The sequence below is a fragment of the Pseudochaenichthys georgianus genome, chromosome 16, assembly GCF_902827115.2.
Source record: "Pseudochaenichthys georgianus chromosome 16, fPseGeo1.2, whole genome shotgun sequence".
Classification (NCBI taxonomy): Eukaryota; Metazoa; Chordata; class Actinopteri; order Perciformes; family Channichthyidae; genus Pseudochaenichthys; species Pseudochaenichthys georgianus.
In genome coordinates, this window is record NC_047518.2 from 42,697,418 (window position 1) to 42,719,990 (window position 22,573).

At 44.4% G+C, this 22,573-nt stretch overlaps 1 protein-coding gene across 1 annotated transcript in view; it reads right to left on the reverse strand.

Annotated features, from left to right (window-relative positions):
* sema6cb (semaphorin 6Cb) overlaps positions 1–22,573 on the reverse strand; it is a 206,640-nt gene that overhangs the window by 6,045 nt on the left and 178,022 nt on the right. Inside the window, 3 exon segments of the mRNA XM_034102346.2 lie at positions 13,714–13,869; positions 17,364–17,414; positions 17,842–17,900. Of these exon segments, the coding sequence (XP_033958237.2) occupies positions 13,714–13,869; positions 17,364–17,414; positions 17,842–17,900 (266 nt within the window).

Sequence of the window (22,573 nt, forward strand, 5' to 3'; positions counted from 1 at the left end):
CAAAGGCTTTTTACGGAGAGCTACTTTTTTGGGAACCATACACAAAGTGTAGCGGCCAAAATCATATAGAACTAAAACAGATATTTAACTTACCAGCCGCTGAGGCACTAGTTAGCGGATCTTACGCAGGGCAAGGATCCAGGTCCAGACAAGATTCTCCGTTGTGCATTTTATTCCAATAATCGTACAATGAGCAGGTTTCCTATATCTCTTTTCCGTAAGCCGTTCCGATGGCGTTCCTTTGTGTGGCTTGAAACGTGCTCTGGCCCCCACCTCCACCTGTCTCCAATATATACAAGTACACCAGGTGCTCCAATCACCCAGTGCCCAAAACATGCCTTCAAAATAAAAGCATAGAAACTACTTTAACTTATGACGCTAACTAAGAATACATATAAATAAATGATAATAATAAACACTATAAACAGCAAGAAAATAAATGTTAAACTATTAAATAATATAAAGAGATATATAGCTCCAACACAAAGGTTTCGAAGGGTCAAAAAGTCCACATAATTTCAAGGCACACATCATAGACGTGTTACAGTGTGTGATGGAGTTAATAATAATAATACATTTCATTTTTTATAGCACTTCTCCCAGTGCTCAAAGACGCTTATGAGTTGCGTCCATTTTGGGACATACATCTCAAAAGGATTTGCTTAGAGGGGAAGGACATCTGTGAGTATGGCCTCCTGAGACGGTAAGTCCCGGGTGAACAATAATTAAAGCTAACTAGTGTGTGTAAGAGGGTCTTTCTCACCGTGTATGTGATTAAAGGGAAGTATTAGGGATTCCAGGGGGGGGAACATTTGATCAAAGACTTGCAAGATATCAATCTAATCTCAAAAGGAACCTGACACTTTGCTAACTACAAAATGGATGACAGGTAATTTCCCGCCTTTCATCACGACAGCTTCATTTGACAGATTATTATTACGGGCTGCAAACGAGGTTTATCTCGACCAAACTCTATGCACACGGTTTCCGGAAAGATTTGATTATTTAGGTAATGAGGTTCTGTGAAACTTCCTTTTGCTTCATTATCTGGAGCTATACTTCGGAGCAGGTGCAGCGGCTTATTATCTCATCGTCACGTATCACTACATTCATTTTAGAGGGTGGCGTTTTACCACCTTCCCTTCAGAGGCATAATGTGGCGCACTATAAACTTTCTGGAAATTACGCTTTCAATAGAGCTTCCAATTAAAAAGGCTTAATTTCTTGCCATTCTTACGATTGCTTCGACTTATGACCACATTAAAACGTCTTAAATCATAATTGCAATCCCAGTGGGAAAGGCAATCAAAAGTGATGCTGCGGTGAGCCTGGTGGTGCTTCATGTTTGGGACTCATTACACACATATCTCTTTGTGGGTCAAAGTTCGTGGTTCTGCTTTTGTAATAAGTTGAGAAAAGCTGCTCTCATCTCACTTTGTTGAGATCCCTGTACCTCTGAGTCATCCCTCGCACCTCCATGTCTGCAGCTACAGGTTTACACGGGGCTCCCTCCTGCTTCAGGGGTATGAGTCAAGTGCCTCGACGGGGGGGCGAAACACGCGGCTGAGATAAACAAATCCAGAGCCTTCGAACGTCCCGTCGCAACAAGTTTCATGAACTGACTCATGACTCAATCACTGGGCATATGGTGCCACCGGTCACAGCGAAATTAAAACTCTGTGAATCATACCGGCAGCCTGGCAAACAGCACGGAGGCACTAAGGAGGTGCTGGCCGACAGGCGAGGGGAGAAATAGATGTAACGGGATTACGTAAGTACAACACGTAACTGTATTCCCTGACAGTTGCATAGAAAAGACGGAATCAGATCCCTGTTCAACTTGGGGATTACTAGCAGGGTTACAGTGTTACGTTGATTTGTTTGTCCTTCTCGGACCATGCACTTCGCATTTCAGTGGGTTTGTGTTAGAAAATAAAGCAACCAATCAGATCGTGTTCTGGGTCTCTGGGTAGAACATCCTTCAGCAAGGTATTCCACATCCTTGATCGAATGCCCTGGCCGTTGCACTGAATGAGAGCGTACCTTTGGACTGACAGTTTGATCAACCAATCAGATATTGATTTGTAGCCAATGGGCGTGTTCTTTCAGAGTTCCCCTCGGTTCCAGAGGACTCTAGAAGGCCCGCTAGTTAACTGGCTCGAGACAGAGCATCTAGATCAGGGGTTCTCAAAGTTTTGATGAGTGAGGGCCAATTTAGGTACCCAATATTGGATTGAGGGCCGCCCAAGAAAAAACGGAACCCAAAATAATTCCAAAACAAATGCTTTCTTTATTGTACTAACCAATTACCGCAACTCGCGAGATGCCTAGTTGCCATGCAACCAGTAGTCTAGCAAACTTTCCACAAGCTGTCATTCATAATTTAGGAATGACAACCCAGGGGGCGCAGTTTTACCATTCTTAAATTCCATTCTAATTCTTACTAGATACGACCATGGAGGATTAAAATATAACGCATGCATTTCAGCGTGTCACTATCGCGGGCCGCCAGAAACATTTCCGAGGGCCGCCATTGGCCCGCGGGCCGCACTTTGAGAACCCCTGATCTAGATGAATGCCACGAAGCAATTCATGCCGTTTTATTGTTTTTAACGTTGAAATGAGAAGTGCAACAGGTGGAGAGGAAGTTGTTGCGGAATTGTTTTGCGAGTTCCCTTTAAGACGACAATTCCCTCGGGGGGGGGGGGGGGGGGGTGTGTCTACAGAAGGTCCAGTCGTGAGAGACACTGTTCGCCACTGGTTTGTTGTAGAAGGATCTGTTCTGTAGGATAATACTTTAAGTGTGAATCTATTCTTCTACGGCCTGAATCTGCTTCATGGTTTCCACTTTCTTTGCTTCATTTGTTCTGTTTTTAATTCAGCAGGTGAACCGATATGTTCGTAAAATAGTGTGTGTGAGCTTAACTGTGTGTGTATTAAACTAAAACGGAGCATTTTCTGTCCGCTCTTTAACTGTAGTCTGTGCTCATGTGTTTCAGCGTTGGGCTTCATGAAAGGCAGCTTTTCCTATAAACAAAATCATTTTTGATTTGATTTGTTTTCCTCTTTTCTAAGGTCACAATGTTCTGTTGTCTTGACCTAATACACTTAAGTAAAACACATCTTATGGATATTTAGTTTCTCGTGTATTAATTTGCATTGCATTTGATGTTGAGGTAATCAGATTACTTTTATATTTTGATACTCAGATTTGGTACCGGATTACATGTTTTTAAAGTTAACTAGTAACTGTAACAAAATACATTTGTAAAGTACCCCTCCCAACCCTGCTTGCCAACTACACACACCGACTTTCTTAGCGCTGCTTTAAGAGAAACGACAGACTTGGGTTCGTATCGTTTTTGTTCCAAATGTGACACAAGTTTCTTTATGAGAGGAAGTAGAGGCGATAATTAATGCTGCTTTATGCTCACACCGCAACTTCCCTTCCGTTGTTTACATGCTTCAGAGTCACTGTTCCTCTCCTACATTGTCACATTATATTTCTGTGTCGACTCTACATCGTCTCGGCTCGGCGGAGGCTTAAAATAGAGATACCCAAGTCGGCCAAAAGGTAAAACAAGGCAGATGGGCCGCATGAGTGGAGGCAAGGGAAGGAATGGTGGAGAGGGATGGGGGGAACCAAGGAAGAGAAGAGGAAGGGATGAAATATAAAGTGACACAGTGGTGATAAAGAGGGGAGGGAATGTGAGAGCACTAACAGAGACAAGGGAGCAGGAGTGGAGATGAAAGCCGGAGGGAGAGAACGAGTGCATGTACAAGGAGCAGGTTTGAAGGAGGAGGAGGAGGAAGATGGGGGGGAGGAAGAGTGAGAGACAGGCAGACATGATGGCTGAGTGACAGACCGTGGTTCTGAAGCTCGGCGCTCTGAAGCAGCCGTGCTTCGGTGGGAGAAAAGCCCTCGTGCTCCTCCACAGCGCCGCGAGAGAAGCACTCTGATTGCATCCGTATTGTTCAACATAGACGTAGGTTATGTAAACGGGCACAACATTGCCGCTGTTGTGTCTTCCTAATTGGCAATGTTTTATGCAAAAGGAAATAAAGCCAAAAGAAGTCTGACTGTTGTGTAAATGGTGTTTTCCTGCAGGTGCTATGTTAACTTTAACAACCCTGCACACATACGCCTTTCCACGATACTAATTAGCAGTGATGAGAACACTTGCTCCATAACGCCTTTCACATTTCCAGCAGGACATTAAAACATCCATCTTCTTAAATACCGATGAGAAAGAACGGCTTCTTCTATTTTCAGACGGCAATTTCAAGGTCAGATACAAAATAATTGAAACGGAGGAACTTCTTCTTCAGCCAACTTTGTTTTACTGCGTTAGGTTTTTTCCCTAGGGTGCGATTAAACACTTTGTATCCCGGAGAACAACTCGTGCTCTATTTTCGTGCATCAAGTGAATTCGCTCCAAAATAGCCCTGATTAGTTTCTGCCTCTGCAAGCTTACAAGTGCATGTAATTGTTCTCCTAATGGCTACTCCATCCCGACGAGAAGCCAGCGAGAGAGAAAAGCCCCAGGCTCCAGAGGCGAGCGTTGCCCACTCCCGCCACGGCTTGAGATTCATTTCTTCCACACTAAAAATAACAATTTAACCCTGAAAGACTTCCCGGCGTTGAGGATTGGAACAAATGGATTATTTTTTTTCAGATGCAGGTGAAGAGCAGAGCTGTGCCACATGGCTGCGGGCTTCGGTCATTTGACAGTTTTAATACTTGACACACACACACACACACACACACACACACACACACACACACACACACACACACACACACACACACACACACACACACACACACACACACACACACACACACACACACACGGTTCTGGCCGGTGACTGAGGGAATTCAATCATGTACACTTGTTATTAGACATTTGCATAATCTTCCACCTCAGTGCTTAGCCAATTGGATGCAGTTTAATATATGCACACCAGCTCAGGTGATATGGTGTAGTGTACCAGACGCATTCCAGCTGAAGGTATGAGCACTGCACTGCACTGCATTGCAGGCGTGCGGATGCATAGAGAGCATGGATTGCATTACCCCTCGCATTGCATGCTGGTCAATTAGGCATCTGGCAATCGGCGCCATACTGAGTGGAGGAAGCCCTTCCATATGTACACCTGTGCTTTCAAGGTGACTCCAGTTTCCAGGCAGCGGTCACGGTTAGTTTCTGACACTCACACAGCAGATCGAGGTTGATTGAAGACGAGGTTCATTCACATTGCAAACGCATACGAGTTTTGTTTGATTGAAGCATTAAAAAAAATACATTTGAAGAAACCCCAAAACTGTCTTTCTAAAAATACAAATAATCTAGTCTACTTTTCAACTGTAGGTTAGTTACAACGTATACTTGTTATTAAGGGGCAAATATGTGAACATTAATTATCTGCATGGCTAATTATCACCGGGGTGAAATAAGAAAATACGGTATTCGACAATGTTATTCATGATACATCATTAAATCAGGCAGAGCACATGCACTGCCTTTTTTGTAGATTTGTTTTACATGCTTTAGAATCGGAGAGAAAGAGCATCCATTCATGCTGCGATGATTCAGCCGCACTTCTTGGCCTTACCAACACACTTAAAGAGACAGTCCACACCAAAGTCAGCTTCTGAAGATATGCTAAATCTCACTATGTTGTTCTAGCAAGAAACAAACAAAAGGGGAGGCAGCGCTCGTTGACACTTCGAGACCTCACTGGAATTGTATTTTCCACGTAAACTTTGTTTTACAGCTCTGTCTTTCCGCTTGAATCCAAATCTGTCATGGCGCTGTCTTTGGCGTGAACTGTTGCTTTAAGAGACGGAGAAACGGCTCGCAGGTCCACTCAAACACCTGCGCGCACTTTCAGCCATCGCCTGTAAAACGGGAAAAGCATATCATAAAAGACGACGGCGAGAGAAGGGTCGCTGAGAGGGGATTCAACGAAGGAGGCAGGTGCAGCCAAAGGGTTCGTGGTACTGAGGAGAACAGGCGGGCACAAGATGGAGGAACGACTCCCCAGAGGTCAGCGAGGGGGAGTAGAGGGTGAGGGGGAGGGGGGAGGGGTTTGGTCACTGCGGGCCCCGAGGATCGCTCTCCATCCGGACTCTGGGTGGGCTTTAATAGCCGGTGTGGAATAAAGAGCTATTCAGAAAGTGCCGGTTATGGAAAGTGAAGTGTTGGCTGTGTGTAACGCCTTTCAGGTGACTTAACAGCTCAGAGCCGTGTGTGTGTGTGTGTGTGTGTGTGTGTGTGTGTGTGTTTTTAGTAAAACATGATGTCACTTATAAAAGTGCCACGACGTGCTGGTGTGCTGCGGGGGGGAGGCGGGGCCAGTGCTGTGTGGCCTCTAATGAGTGCCATCACACGATGACTACAGTATGACTCAGGGACTACACGTTGGCAGTAACGTTTCAACAAGTGAAGTAGTGTGTGTGTGTGTGTGTGTGTGTGTGTGTGTGTGTGTGTGTGTGTGTCTGAGTGTCTGTCTGTGAGTGTCTGTGTGTGCGAGTGTCTGTGTGTGCGAGCGTCTGTGTGTGTGTGTGTGTCTGTGTGTGTGTGTGTGTGTGTGTGTGTGTGTGTGTGTGTGTGTGTGTGTGTGTGTGTGTCTGTGTGTGTGTGTGTCTGTGTGTGTGTGTGTGTGTGTGTGTGTGTGTGTGTGTGTGTGTGTGTGTGTGTGTGTGTGTGTGTGTGTGTGTGTGAGTGTGTGAGTGTCTGTGAGTGTCTGTGTGTGCGAGTGTCTGTGTGTGCGAGCGTCTGTGTGTGTGTGTGTGTGTGTGTCTGTGTGTGTGTGTGAGTGTGTGTGTGTGTGTGTGTGTGTGTGTGTGTGTGTGTGTGTGTGTGTGTGTGTGTGTGTGTGAGTGAGTGTGTGTGTGTGTGTGTGTGTGTGTGTGTGAGTGCGAGCGTCTGTGTGTGTGTGTGTGTGTGTGTGTGTGTGTGTGTGTGTGAGTGTGTGTGTGTGTGTGTGTGTGTGTGTGTGTGTGTGTGAGTGTGTGTGCGAGCGTCTGTGTGTGCGAGCGTCTGTGTGTGTGTGTGTGTGAGTGTGTGTGTCATGTGTGTGTGTGTGTGTGTGTGTGTGTGTGTGTGTGAGTGTGTGTCTGTGTGAGTGTGTGTGTGTGTGTGTGTGAGTGTGTGTGTGTGCGAGCGTCTGTGTGTGTGTGTGTGTGTGTGTGTGTGTGTGTGTGTGTGTGTGTGTGTGTGTGTGTGTGTGTGTGTGTGTGTGTGTGTGTGTGTGTGTGTGTGTGTGTCTGTGTGTGTGTGTGTGTGTGTGTGTGTGTGTGTGTCTGTGTGTGTGTGTGTGTGTGTGTGTGAGTGTCTGTGTGTGCGAGTGTGTGTGTGTGTGTGTGTGTGTGTGTGTGTGTGTGTGTGTGTGTGAGTGTGTGTCTGTGTGTGTGTGTATCATGGCCTGACTTAAGGTGAATCATGTTAGAGTTGCCTGTCGGGTCAACCTGAATAAAATGTGACAGGAAGCGGTGGATTTTAATTGTTTTAACGAACATGTTTCAGATTTGCCGACTTATGGATCTTAACATATATTTAACATTTTAAAGTCCGTGTGTGTGTGTGTGCGAGTGTGTGTGTGTGCGAGTGTGTGTGTGTGTGCTAGTGTCAGTGTGTGTGTCTGTGTGCGTACAGATGTTGTGACCAGCTCGCATCACAACCATGCAGAAAGTAGTCCCAAAATGAAGGTGGAGTTGGAAATCGGGCCTGATTTGGCATTCGACTGGTCTTTAGTTCAATTTGCCACCGACACGAATACATTTTAGATTTGAGTTTGGTTCTTTGATTATGGCTGAAAATAGTTGTGGTCTATATCAAGGCAAGTTTATTTAAATAGCACCTTTCTCCTTTATCATAAGAAGTGCTTATAGTGATGATGAACGTCTGAGCAGCAGATATTGTGACGGAGTTAGAGGGGGCACACAGTCGGAGTCTATCAGTGACTGGATGATTCAGGCGGTGTCTGTTGCCATGGACTTCAGAAGTATAAATAACTCTTTAGGAAACGCACTGGCATCGATGTCCCCCCCCCCCCCCTCCAGGACGCCTGCTCTTCCTCACGGGGAGAGTCAGCCCGAGTTCACGCTCTGCTCTCCTCCCGCCACGTTTTAATGAGTTTGGAAACGCCTGCTCCGCTTCATTCTCTCATCGAAGCCGTCCCCCCTGTGCTTGTCAGCTAAATTAGCCGCTAGCCTGGCTTTCTAAGTCCAGCCCACGCCAGTCCATCTCCACGTGCAGGAGTCACGGAAAAAGGGTCAAGAGGGGGTAGAAAACAAAACAGAGGACCAGGAGTATTGTGGGCCACGGTTTTGATAGCACACATTGTCCTGCTTGCTCGCATTTAGAAAAGGTGGGCTCAACCCGACTGCTCACAGTTTTCTAAATAGCAGCTGGTCAACAGGTTCTCCGTGGAGTTCAACTTCCCACTTCTGAGCCAATGTCTCAGCCCACGGCTTTTATCTGTCCATAACTGAGGATTACCAGGGATGCAAGCGTAAAGCGATGGTTGTCTTTTTAACAATTTCTTAAAGCTTATAGTCTTTACATCTCCCTGACATTTACCGGTGAAATGGATTTACCGATAGTTTACTTCTACCTGTGTTCTTGAAGGGGATTTTCGTTGAAAGGAAAACTTTTGGGGACTTTCCTGAGCTGTCACATCTATTAAAAGTGAAGAGTTCTTCCACAGCCGAAAAATAAATGTGAAAATAGCAACTGACTTACAGACTGTACTTATTTTAAAGAATATTTTTAGTGTCGCTACACATTTTCATTCATAAAAGCAAAACTGGAATATTAATTACACTAGCCAAGTATTGCTTTTGATTGAACTTGTTTAACAATTAAACCAACTTGTTGATTTGAATGAATCTTGGTAAAATGGGCATTTGAGTTGCTTGCGTTTCATCCGATTGATATTTTACATATTATTTAACAAACCCAGGTAACGAAATGGGCTTTTTAAAATGTCTACATCACACCATGCTCTCCAAATGGAGTTAAACGGACAGGTAATTGCTAACCATATCAATTAGTCAGTTAATAACAATGTCTTCAAGGGGACGCTTGAAGACATTGTGATATGTCACAGCAGGAAAAGCGTAGATGTCTATTATAAAATCAATGATGGCTGAATTCCATTTAGCTGTCTCAGTTTGATGGCCTTTGTATTACTCTCGCTGTCACACTGTCAATTCAGCCACTGCTAATGATGTAATAGTACTAGTATAGTAACGTTCCTTTCTTTTCCTGCTATGGCAAGTCAAAATATCAGCTGTAAAAAAGGCATTTAGTGACTAGTGGTTGTATGTATAAATGTAGCCTGATCGCTAGCTAGGTAGCTAACTTTAGCTAAAAATGTGTATATTAATAAGATAAGTAGAGCTTTTTCGTATCCTCTAGATCAGTGTTTCTCAAACCTTTTCATACCAAGGACACTTAACCAATACAAAAACACTCGCGGACCACCTAACTCCACAAATATCCAAAATCACATCGTTTTTCTAGAACAGATTACAAATCGCCTGAAAATGGTACAAACAAGTGGCAACATGTGTGACGAAGGTGTTGCACGGGGCTATATCATGCAATTGAAAGTGAAACTTAAGCTCGCTCCATTGCGGAGATATCCGCGCGAGAGTGCGGAAAACTCAAATGGATTAATTTATTTCAAATGTGAAATGTTACCAATTTACTCACGGACCACTAGGGGGCGCTCACGCAGTGCTGCTCAAAGTGTGGTCCGCGGACACTGCTCTAGGGGCAAGTCCAGGTCGAGTCTAAAGTTATTTGAGTCAAGTCGAAGTTAGTAAGTTCTGGGGTCTATTATTAGGGTTTGACGACACCGTGTTTAAATGAGTTTCTCAGCTACATTACACACGTGCTTTTACAGCACAGTGGATACAGAATATATTTGAACGTGTGCAGCTTAAGTAATAACATGGTCCTATACCTTAACCCCTTTCTTAGTGTGTCTTCGGTAACATTTTGGCTGATGAATGAAGCCTTGATCAGCCTTGAACCGTTGCTGGTTTGGAAACCAGTCGTTTATTTAGGTAAAGGCGATGTTCTATGTTACAATTTAGATATACATATTAATTGTAGTGTTTTGTAACTTCAGGTGTCTTTGTCTTTCTTTAATAGCTTCACTGTATTTGGCCATCTCTGCACGGTTGTGTTCTGGCCCACCGAGTGGCTGCTGGGAGATGTATTTGTGACACAGCTGCAGCAGGTACAGACAGAAAAGCAGATATCTGGTGGTGAGAAATGGACAGGAAGTGAGATTGGGGCGAGGGGGTTTCTTCTTGAAACTGTGATGCTGTTACTTCCACTCCGGCTCCTCTGCTTCCTTATCAACCTCGCCTGCTGCTCTGATTGAACCGGCAGCTTCATAGTCTCTGGCTGAAATAGATTGGGTTGCTGTTTCTATTACATCCTACAACCGGCTCAGACCCCTGCTGGTTATTTATTTGTTATGGGCTTTTCTCATTTGAGCCTGAGTAGCTCATCATTGCAGCCGGGGAGTCTGTCTGCTTGAATGGAAAGCTTGTTTCCTTCGCTGGGGATTTATGGACTCCTGACATGGTGCCTGTGCCATAAAGCAGCAAAATGAGGACGAAAAAACGCTTTGTATTTGCCGAATCACATCCAAATTAACTGTATCTTCTTTCTAGACTCGCAGGAATCAATCTTTAGAAGGAGGACAACTTTCTCTGTTCATTTCGGGGTCAAAGAGACGTTTTGTTCCTGGCATGGTTATATTAATCAGCTGGAACAAACCGTCAAATAAAAAATGGAAGAAATGACGAGGCTCGGGCCTATAAAGATCAAGATGTCATCAAATATTCAAAAACTGGTTGGAGTTTTATAAGTCGTGCCATTTATTGGGGTGGCTGGACGGTGTGTCGAAGAGTCCGTTTCTGGGAGATTACATGTTTGACTACTTTGATAGGCAAGGCAAGTTTACTTATATAGCACTTTTCAACACAAGGCAATTCAAAGTGCTTTACAAAAAATGAAAGGCATTAAGAAAATGGCATTTAAAATCAGTCATTACAAAGAAAAGCTAATAAAATAAACTAATAATGGGAGAGTAGAAAGCTACGGTGAAACTAAAACTGTCACTTCTAGGAAGAAACCTCTTTCAACATCTCCTTGACATTTGTAAAGACACACATCAGAAACATCCAGCCCAACAGTATAACCTTTAGAGCTGAAAGATTAGTCAATTCATGGATCAAGCCATTTTATCAGAGTTGATGATTCAACATAAAAAATATAAGGATTTGGACCACGGTCGTATCTAGTAAGAAATAGAATGGAATTTAAGAATGGTAAAACTGCGCCCCCTGGGTTGTCATTCCTAAATTATGAATGACAGCTTGTGGAAAGTTTGCTAGACTACTGGTTGCATGGCAACTAGGCATCTCGCGAGTTGCGGTAATTGGTTGGTACAATAAAGAAAGGATTTGTTTTGGAATTATTTTGTGTTCCGTTTTTTCTTGGGCGGCCCTCAATCCAATATTGGGTACCTCAATTGGCCCTCACTCATCAAAACTTTGAGAACCCCTGCTCTAGAGGTAGGGTAGGTAAGAATGGAGAAACCAGCTGGAGTGCGCTAGAATTTGAAAATACACAGCCGAAACACAGACTTCCTCACAGAGCCCCTCCTCCAACGCACACATGACCAATGAGGGCACGAGATAAGTGTGTGCCCCGATGGAAGGCTGACAGGCAGGTAGGCCATCCAGTTACTTTAGCCGGGCCGGCTCAGATGATTGGTCGTGCTTTTGACAGCGCCACGGCTTCCACAGATGTTTGTATGTATTTATTGTCAAAGCATTTAAAGTATTCATTGCTATCGGGATGTCAAGAGCATTCCATGGAACAAGTGTTTCTGAAGTGAATTACCCACCCCACCTTTAAATGGTCCAGACGGCCAATGACTACAAATGACCCTAGGGCAGTTTAGTGCCCTCAGGGTTTGTTAAAGAGAGTAGAGGCTACTGCCCGACAAGTTGGAAGGGTGTCAATAAGAGCGTAACGGTCGTGAGTTTCAATATCAATAGCTTAAAAGATCCATACATTTCTTTAATTTGTTGAGTATGTGGTTGCCAGATGGTGTTGCCTATGTGTGTGATTAATACCCTGAAGAAGCAGTGGGCAGATTATCCTTTGCGCTCTAATTTGTTAGGGCTTTCAAAAGTATTTCTTGTACTTCAATAAAAGCAGGGCGCCTTGATCTTCTGTTCGAATCCATTCCCTTTCTTGTGGATTACTTTGGTGAAATTGGGGAAACGCTCAAAAGCTGATTTATTCGATAGCGATTCCAAAACAATTCTCTTTTTTTTTTTAGAAAGTTAGATAAAAAAAACACGTTACTTTTGACGACAGATTTGATCGAGTTGTCGAAGCAAGAAGTTGGCTTTCTAAACTTTTTGAATTCTGTGTCAGCTGCACAGGGACGTGACCTGACAGCGTGCCTCCGAATGGGAAAGTACATTATAATTGTAAATTAATTGTCATGTAGGGAGAGGGATGCAACCTGACTTGTGCTTTGAAAACATTGCGGTAATATTTGTGGAGCTAAATAAAAGATGAGGGAAGGAAGGCCATGAGGGAGCGGTGTTGTTTAGACTCAGGTTCTCTACTTGATTTGAAGAGTTCATTAGAGACACTGCAGTATTTATTACAAGTCATTAAATCTTCTGCAGCGTTGAGTACATCGAGATATACGGCTGAACACAACTGGACAATAAGGTCCTCGTTTAAATCCTCCATGCAAACCAGCTTTTTCGAATGTATACCCGCTGTGGAATTGACTTATCATTAATCCTTTCCATCTAACGACACAGGGTTCAAATCGGTGGAAGCACTAAGTGAAGCTGCCCGGGAAAATTATGCATCACGTCACGTAACGCCGTGACTAATGAAGTGTATAGATTAAGAAAATCAATTAGCAATGCTTTCTGCCATTCACTAAGAGATTGGTTTAAGTAGTGAGTTAAGTGTTAGTGAGCCGATGAAAGTGTCATTTCACCCTGGGAGAGCATTCCACACATTAGCATGCGTCGCGTCGTCAATGCTCCTTCACACACGGGAGTAGATTCCTCTTTGACGATTCACAAGCATCAGGAAGATGTATTTTTTAAAAGACAGAGGGTGCTTTAAATGTGCCACCACTAGGGCTGCTCCATTATGGCAAAAACCATAATTCTCGATTATTTGGGTCAATAATTGTAATTGCGATTATAATAATAATAATAGATTTAATTTGTTAGCGCTTTTACAGGTGTTCAAAGACGCTTTACAGATATAGTGAAGAGAAAAGAAAAGGAAGGAACAACAAATAAATATATAGTTAAAGTTAAACACATTTTTATAAAAAAAAAAAAAAAAGTAATAATAATTTTTTTATTTTTTTATTTCGATTACGTTGTTTTCGTAATCGTTGCGAGCCATAATCGTAATAGCGATTAAAATACGATTAATTGAGCAGCCCTAGCCTCCACTGTCATTTTTACATTACCGTTGTGATTCAGTGCATGCATACTTCCAGAGTGAAACCATCGCGTCATATTTAGTTGTTAGTGGTCAGCCTGGTTAGAAGCGTAAGATGAGGCGTTCAGGGCCCAGCAGTGCAATCCCCTTGCAGGTTCACCAAGTACATAAAATCCCTCCCCCTTACCCTCCATCTCCACACTGATTGGCTCCGAGTCAGGTGACCCTTGTTCCCCAACGGGGGGAGGGGCATCAGGACCTGTACCTCTGTCAGGGTCACCTGCCTCCTTTGGGAATGCCGCCACGTGATAGGTGGAGCTGGCGCTTGTGGGTGTGGTCTTCCCTGTGGTTGTAACGAAGGGGAGGAGGAAGAGGGGGGCAACAGAGTGAGTGATTAGTGGAATGTGAATCAGCCTGAAAAATAAACCTCAGAGACATGAGGGTGAGTGGAGAGAAAAACCATCACCCGTTAATAAACAATAAATAAAAGATGAGAGATGAGCACACAGGGACATCAATGCATCCATGCCTGCAGATTCAGCATGAAGTGTGTCTGTTCATTGTGTATATGTACATATTTGTATACATATTTTCACATATATTTGTATTTGGGATTGTGAGAAACGGTATTTCGATCTCTCCGTCTGCACACAAACTGAAATATTGACAATAAAGTTTGATGATGATGATCCAGCTGCTTAATGCCCACATTCACCCTCTGCAGCTTTGGCACACATCACACATCTTCATGACATGTCCACGATGCTCCGGAATATGTCTTGCTGTGCTGCTAATATCACACTCGAACACAACTCACACAAAGACATATCATTAGCACGTTCACCCTGTAATGCTTCCTGTATCCTGGGGGATTTGAGCGGCCTGGTCCAAGCGTAATATGGGTTTAATAACGGCAAAAATATGGGTGTAACACATCTTATAATTTAATATGGTTTACAATAATATAGGAAATGTATCCAGTTTTTGAAAAGAAAATCATAAAATATGTCCTTTTATTTAGCGATTGATTGATTCTCCCAAAAATATTTACATGTGCTTTCCCATTGAAGCAATTAACGTCATAACTCAAGTATCTGGAAATCTGAAGATACTCCGCTTCGCAAATGTTGACGTCGTGATTATTATTAACCTCTCATTAGTCATTTCATCCTAGTTCTCCGTCTTATTTTACAGACAAATCGCCCCCATATGTTTTTTAAAGACGTCTATGACCTCCCACCACCATCTAAACGGCTAAGTGTTTCCCCAGAGGAATAGAAACCGGTGGCTGACTAAATGATGTTTCTGTTTCATCAAGTCTTTTCCAACGACCTCATCGGAGCTAAACTGTTTCACAGAAATCTCCGTCACCTTGAGGCGAAGCAGCGAAACATTACGACGGCTACATTTGGAGTAATTTCAAGCATATGCCGAGGAACACGCCGGGCATGAGCTGCCACGGGCCGTTGTATTATCACACAAATGTATCTTGATGACACACTCCACATCTTGATTGCACGATTAGCTCTCTGTTGTCCTTGAGGTCCGGCGAGCCGCTTGCTGCTATTGGCTCGAGCTCCCCGCACTAATAAGCCAGGCATAATGTTAGCATTGTGCAACACACACACACACACACACACGCACACACACGCACACACCCAGTTGACAGACCTCGCTCTGAACGAGGAACCCCGTCAGGTCGCCATCTGCGCCGCGCAAATTAAAACTGTACGCCAGGGGCCGTTTGGCCGCGGCACACCGGACAACAGCTCCAGGACTTCATTACTTCAATTTATAACGATTGAGTTATTCTGAGAGTGCACGTAGGACCGTGTTCGTTGTCCCCCTTTTTGCTTTTGACGAAGTTAAAACAGAGGGATATTTGATTACCTCCACTGGCAGGTGTTTGTCCAACGTCCTTTTTCTTTGCCGGTGCGTGTTTGTGGCAGGAAGAGAAAGAAAGAAAACCTCTCTGCCTTTCGAACGGGCCCCTGTGAGACAACAGCTTTGTTTGGTGTATGGGTGTTTTATTGTCTCGGAAAGCTGATAATTGATCGGCAGAGACTTAAAAGGCTTTTTGTGTGAGACAGAATGTGGCGGAGCACTTCAAACGGTGTCGAGGTGATGAGAGATGGCTTTGCTTATCAAGACTAGCTACCGACTGAGTGGTAATTCCTCCAGCGGGGGGGCTGCATCACCACTGAGGCGCCGTGGGAGTGAGCAGGTCTGGGCCGAAGCCTCTGGCAGACAAAGTGGTCTCTGTTCGGGGGGGCGGGAGACGTATGAGAGACGCAGGATGGATGGCTCCGCTCAGCCGTAATGGCCGACGCATCGGAGTGTTGGATCAACCTCCATTAGCTCCAAATGTGTCCAGTGACAAAAACGGACTTTGAGCGAGTCGGAAAAATCGGATAAAGTCGAGGCGGGTGCTTTTGGTCGCCTTGACTCTGCTATTTAACAATATTATTATAATTAATAAATAAAGGTGTAATTACGTATCTTCCACTATGCTTTTTGCACGAGTAAGTACTGTTAATATTTACATTAATTATGTGTTTCCTGTAGATATTAGTGTACAGTTTTATTATTATTATGCTGCTGCTGTGTTTATTGTATTTTTGTAACTCAACAATTTCCTTCAGGATAAATACCTCGTCTTATCTTATCCTTTTTAAATGTTGCAGTGTTGGAAAATGTGTCCGAGCGCCACCTCCTCGGTCTTATCTGAGCGGCCGCCAGCTTGCCAGCCTTTTTATTTCTATTCGGGCCGTGCCAGGGGCGCAGTGGCCAGCGGGGGGGTAATGGGACGTGGCGGGGATGATGATCCTTCTTGATTCGGGGCATTAGAGCTCTGATGCTTCGGACAATGGCTTCAATGTTTAAGCTGTCAGAGCGGCAGAGCAGGAGAGGTGGCTCCGGCCATTCAGCTGCCTCCGCTAAATATTCTGAAACCTCCCAAGTTGTAAAGTGAAGAATCATTGACTTTGTATGTATATCAGGGAACACAGGGGGGGGGGTTCAACTCTGTTAAATACCAACCAAATGGAATAGAACTGGGAGGGATGAACCCCTCTGTGATGGCCTCACACAGCGACATGTGTCCTCTGCTTTTAACCCATCCTAGCACCAGGAGTCGAGCACTAGGAGCAGTGGGCAGCTAGTGGGCAGCTAGTGGGCAGCTAGTGTACAGCGTCCGGGGAGCAATGGGAGTGAGGGGGGAAGGGGGGGTGTCCGGTGCCTTGCTCAAGGGCACCACGGCAGGGCAGGAGGTGAACTGGGACCTCTCCAAGTAGCAGTCCACACTCCACATTTTAGGTCTGGTCGGGGACTTGAACCGGCGACCCCACGGCTCCCAGTCCAAGCCCCTACTGTCTGAGCCACTGCCGGACACAACTATGTGCAATATATATATATGCCGTTAATAGCTGTGCAATATATATACCCGGCTGCTCAATCCTCAGAACTGTTACAGGATGTATATTTTGCAAATTGTGTAACTTTTGTTTTACTTTAATACTTTTGTAAGCATGCTTCTTAGGTAACATTAAGCTCTTTCCTGCTGTAACAAAGTACACTTCCCCTCTGTGGGGATCTCATTCTGGAAACTGCTTTGGTGACTTTTTGATAATGCCAATACATCGAATAGAATTGAACTCTTCATCGTCCTTTTCCGAGGAAACACGACTCTCTGTACGCTTCCTTTTGACACGTGTAGGAATAATAATATACTGCATGTACTGGAGGAAAGAAACAACTCGATTGAGCCCGGCTTGCGAGCCTTCAGCTTGTTAGCACTCAGCGGGGACTGGCTAAATGAAAAAAGGCATGTTCACTGACCATACGCCGAATCCAGCGCCGTGTTCTGCTTGCGAGTTGTCGCCAGGACATCTGGAGAAAGAAAGGAAGAAAGGAGAATGACATCAGTGTGACGGGGTACGTGCCCTGTATTCATTTCAAATGGGAACGCATTGTCCCGTCTGTGGTTCTGGTCACATTCAGACGAGTCACAACAACCCACTTTGTCTTATATAACAGCCCTTATATGAGCTATGCTTAATTAACACGGAAAGCTTGAGAGCAGTATTCCAGCGGGGACGGCGAACGGGGGCGGACAAACTGCTCTCCAAGCCCCTTCAGCGCGGACCGAGTCGCTGCCCTCGCTGAAATAAATACATGGTAATGCTCCATTATAACCTGATGGATCAGCGATCGCCTGCGCCTGCTGTCGCTCTGCCGCCACGATGGCAGTCAATGGGTGATTTTAACTATTTCTTTATTGCTTATGTAAATGACTGAGAATGAATATCCTTCTCACCGTGGCAGGTATCCGGGCTCTGCTGGTATCCGTTCTCCACGTCCTGTTCGAAGCTGCCTCTGAAGAACACACAGCAAGTACAAAGAGTCAGTTCATTTGAGATACACCCTTTCCCCCAACGGTCCATTTCTCACAAAGCCCCCCTCGAGTCGTACCAACATCGGTTCTGCCGATGAGGACGGGGAGGTAAGCGCCATTTGTTTTGTGTCTGGCCGAGGTCAGTGTCTGAGCCTCGCATTTGTTGTTGAGGTACAACTCACCCTTGGATTGTCAACAAGGTTGTATATCATCAAGTGTGCGGCTTTCAGCAGCTTTCTGGAGTTTCTTTGTGGCGAAAAGTTTTAATTTACTTCTGCGTGTCCTCACTTTCCCTCCTGACCTTCCTCCTCTGCGTGAACCTCTCTCTCTACCTCTCTCTCTCTACCTCTCTCTCTCTCTCTCTCTCTCTCTCTCTCTACCTCTCTCTCTCTCTACCTCTCTCTACCTCTCTCTACCTCTCTCTCTCTCTCCCTCTCCCTCTCTCTCTCCCTCTCAATTCAATTCAATTCAATGGGGCTTTATTGGCATGCAAGTTAAATTAAACAATGTTGCCAAAGCATCACAATACAAAATAATTAACAACATTAACATACATTTCAAATGTTTACATATTATTGATGATATATATACAGTGATATAATTACATTTCAACACGTGTGTGTGTGTGTGTGTCATTCACTGTCCCTCTCTCTCTCTCTCACTCACTCTCTCTCTCTCTCTCTCTCTCTCTCTCTCTCTCTCTCTCTCTCTCTCTCTCTCTCTCTCTCTCTCTCCCTCTCTCTCCCTCCCTCTCTCTCTCTCTCCCTCTCCCTCTCTCCATACATAACACTCTGCAGCTGCACCATTCGAGTCAACTGAGGCTACTGCTGCTGAAATGGGTTCCTCGAGCTCGCCTGCTCTGCAATAAATGTCTCACTGTGTGATTGTTGAATGTCGGCGTGACATTGTCTGGAGGGAAGCGCGTAGATTCAGAGGAACTGACACCAAACCTGTCGTTTACCACTGACTTTCTGTGGGAACACTCCCTGCTGTTCACATGGCAAACGTATATCCACAAGACGTCTAGATGTTAGCCAGCGATCTGCAGGAATAAGAAAGATCCACTGACACAATGACCCTAGAGAGGGGATTGTGAAGGGTGTGCAAGGCTTCATCTGGGTGGAAACACCTGTAATATCCTAGGCAACAAAGTGAATGAATATTGATTGGTATCTCCATGTGTTCTCCTACATGTCATGCCCTTTTTAAAGAGGCTCTATTATGCTTGTTTCCCTCTCCTGTAGTGCGTGTCTTTGTGCATGTAAATGGTCTGCAAAGGCAACACTCCCAGTGTTCCTCCATCCAGTGTCTCGATGAGCTGTGGAATGTCTGCCACTATGAACCCGCTGCTGATCAATACGAATCCCCCGAATCGGCTTTTGTACCGTTCTTCAAAAAGGACAAAAACCCAATCCGTGATTGACTTTCTGCCGCTCTGATGAAAATGTGCCCGACATTGACACGCTTTCCTCGCTCCGACAGACGCACCGTATTTACACTTTCTAGTCAATCAAAGGCTCATCCGGAGGCCGCCGTCCGACGGTTGAGCGATGAGATGGAGAAACAAAAGAAAAAGACTTCTATCCGAGCGGAGCGCCACAACACGCCAACAGCCTGCCCACACGTCGTAGTGAACCAAATAAACACAGACACGGGCTCAGATACTGCAAAAGCACAAGCATAATGATCCGGTGTTCACGCTCGCATGCATTCGAGCCTCTTGTATAACAAACCAATTAGTTCCTTATATAACCTGAACACAAATCTACATCTCACGCAGACTTTGTCTTTTCCAGCACCCATGTATAAATAGCAACTTCTCTTGCAAACACATTGGCACACAGAAAAATATCTGGTACATGGATTTCTTTGTCGAGACTCACCGCTCGGCTCCTGAGAGAAACACCAGATGTTTAAATTGGATGTGTTGAGAACACTGAACTCAGCTGGAGGGAGAGAAATCAGCTCAAAGAAATTAATTGCTTCAATTTCTCCAGCGCGCGTTAAAGCCGCCAACTGTCAGGTTCTGCGTGTGCAATACCTGCTGCTGCGAGGAGGCCTCGGAGCGCACGGATACACACCGTCTATAACACCGTCTATAACACCCTTCTTTACTCACCGCAGAACCTGGCTCGACAAGTTTCTTTACTTTCCCTGAGGAAGGCGTGATAAGGTGTAAGACATGATCGGATCAGACCGACGCCAGGCTGATGCTCGGTTTCCGCATGAAGGAAGAAGTGTGAGAAAACAAACTTTAAAAAAAGGAAATATATCTTTTAGCAGCCCGAGAGCAGACGGTGTTCGACACAACACATGCTGCGATCACATCTACAGGGGTTTGTTGTCCTGGGTATGAACCACCGTGAACGTTTTCTTAGGCTTATATCCGAGTCGTTTTAAGCAACGGGCCCAAATATATACGGCTTGTGAGCCTTTAGAATAAAGATATGTCTAAAAGTTGTGAACAGATTCTCTTCTCATATTGATTTATCAAATACTTTTGAGGCAAGGCAATTTTATTTATACAGCACTTTTCAGCACGCGGCGATTCAAAGTGCTTTACAGATTAAAAGCAAAAGACATTTAGAGGTACAATTATCCAAGCATGCTGGGAAATACTGTTGTGAATGCTAAAACTAACAATTCAACATATCGATGCATCAAAAGACAATGGTTTTATCTTTGAAACTATCAAAACATGTGATAAAAGTCGCTGTACTGAAGTGCTTTCATCTACCTGCATGCGTATCTACCTGCATGCGCATCTACCTGCATGCGCATCTACCTGCATGCGTATCTACCTGCATGCGCATCTACCTGCATGCGCATCTACCTGCATGCGCATCTACCTGCATGCGCATCTACCCGCGTGCGCATCTACCTGCATGCGTACCTGCATGCACATCTACCCGCGTGCGTATCTACCCGCATGCGTCGCATGCGTATCTACCCGCATGCGTATCTACCTGCATGCGTATCTACCCGCATGTGTACTGTATCTACCCGCATGTGTACTGCATCTACCTGCATGCGTATCTACCTGCATGCGTATCTACCTGCATGCGTATCTACCCGCATGTGTACTGTATCTACCTGCATGTGTACTGCATCTACCTGCATGCGCATCTACCTGCATGCGTATCTACCTGCATGTGTACTTATGAGCAACATAAGGCTAATAAAAGACATGGCTCTCCCGCCAGTCGAGTCAACACCAGCAGACAAGCGGATCGAATGTGTTGGTGGCGTAAGTCACTGCTAGCTCATTGCAGTCACGCCCTCTCCATCACCGTCGTAAACAGTCGTTGTGAATCAGAGGGGACAACTTCATTCATAAAAACACAAAATCCATTTGAGTTAAAGAGCAGCGAGGAGATGAAAGTGATTAAGGCTGGAGTGAGATTGTAGCGTGTCGTCTTCAATCTATTGATTCAGACACACATTTTACTCCACTACGTTCTCAGGATTTGGCTCAACGTGGAAACTAAATCGGAATGCCATGAACTTCTGGTGCGAGGGCGGACGTGTTCCTCCACTGCCATCAACACAGAGTTCATCCCACAGCACTTCACTATTCAAGCCAGCAGGAAATAAACGTTAGAAAATGAAGCTCGAAATGGATTTGTTCAACGCTGTGTTTTGTGAAGGCAGTCTCATCTTGCATTCGTTCAATTCTCATAGTTGATCTCAATTAACATTTTAATCAAGTTAATTCTCAGGATTTAAAACTGCCATGTCATCTTATTGCTACGAATTTGGCTGACATATTCCTTCAGTGCCTTCAACACACGAGAGTTTATTTCACAACACACGAGTGTTCCAGCCAGGGCCGGCCCTGACCAATTTGCCGCCCTAGGCAAGATTTTAGCTGGCGCCCCCCCCCCCCCAAATGCAGACACTCACTATTTTTTTTTTTTTTTATATTTATTTGACAGGGACAGTGCACATTAATTGACATTTCTGTAACTGCGCCAGAGTTAGCCAACAGGCTATTTTTCGTCTGTAGTCCCTGGACAGATGTTAAAAGTCATCCTAAAAACAAAATTTCACTTCAAATAACAGGTAAATACTATTAGTAAAACAACATTCAACAGAGATACTTATATTATGATAAAAGCATATATAAAAACATAAAAACTAAACTAAAATACAAGCATATATAAAAACATAAAAACTAAACAAAAATACAAGCATATACATAAAAACTAAACTAAAATACAAATTCACAAAGCAGACAGATACAGGTCAAGGCATATAAACAGAGCGTTGTCATGTACAGATTGTGTCAGTGTTGACAGAGCTGACTTTCCACTAACCATGTTTTTAAATTAGATTTAAATAAACTGCAGGTGTTTTGTTCTCTAATCTTTACTGGGATTGAGTTCCACTGTTGTGCAGCTTTAAAAGAAAAAGAAGATTGGCTGAATGAACTCTTCCTTAATGGAACAACGCAGTCTCCTCTTGTTGCAGCTCTTGTTGACCTAGTTACAGGTGTGCGTATGGTGATAAAATGTCTGAGCGGAGGTGAGGTAAGGCCGTGTATTATTTTGTACATGAGGCAAGCATTTGCATATCTCATTACATTTTCCCAGCTCAACAAGTTATATTTTGTGAGTATTGGGCAATGATGAGAATAAACTGACTTCTTATCTAC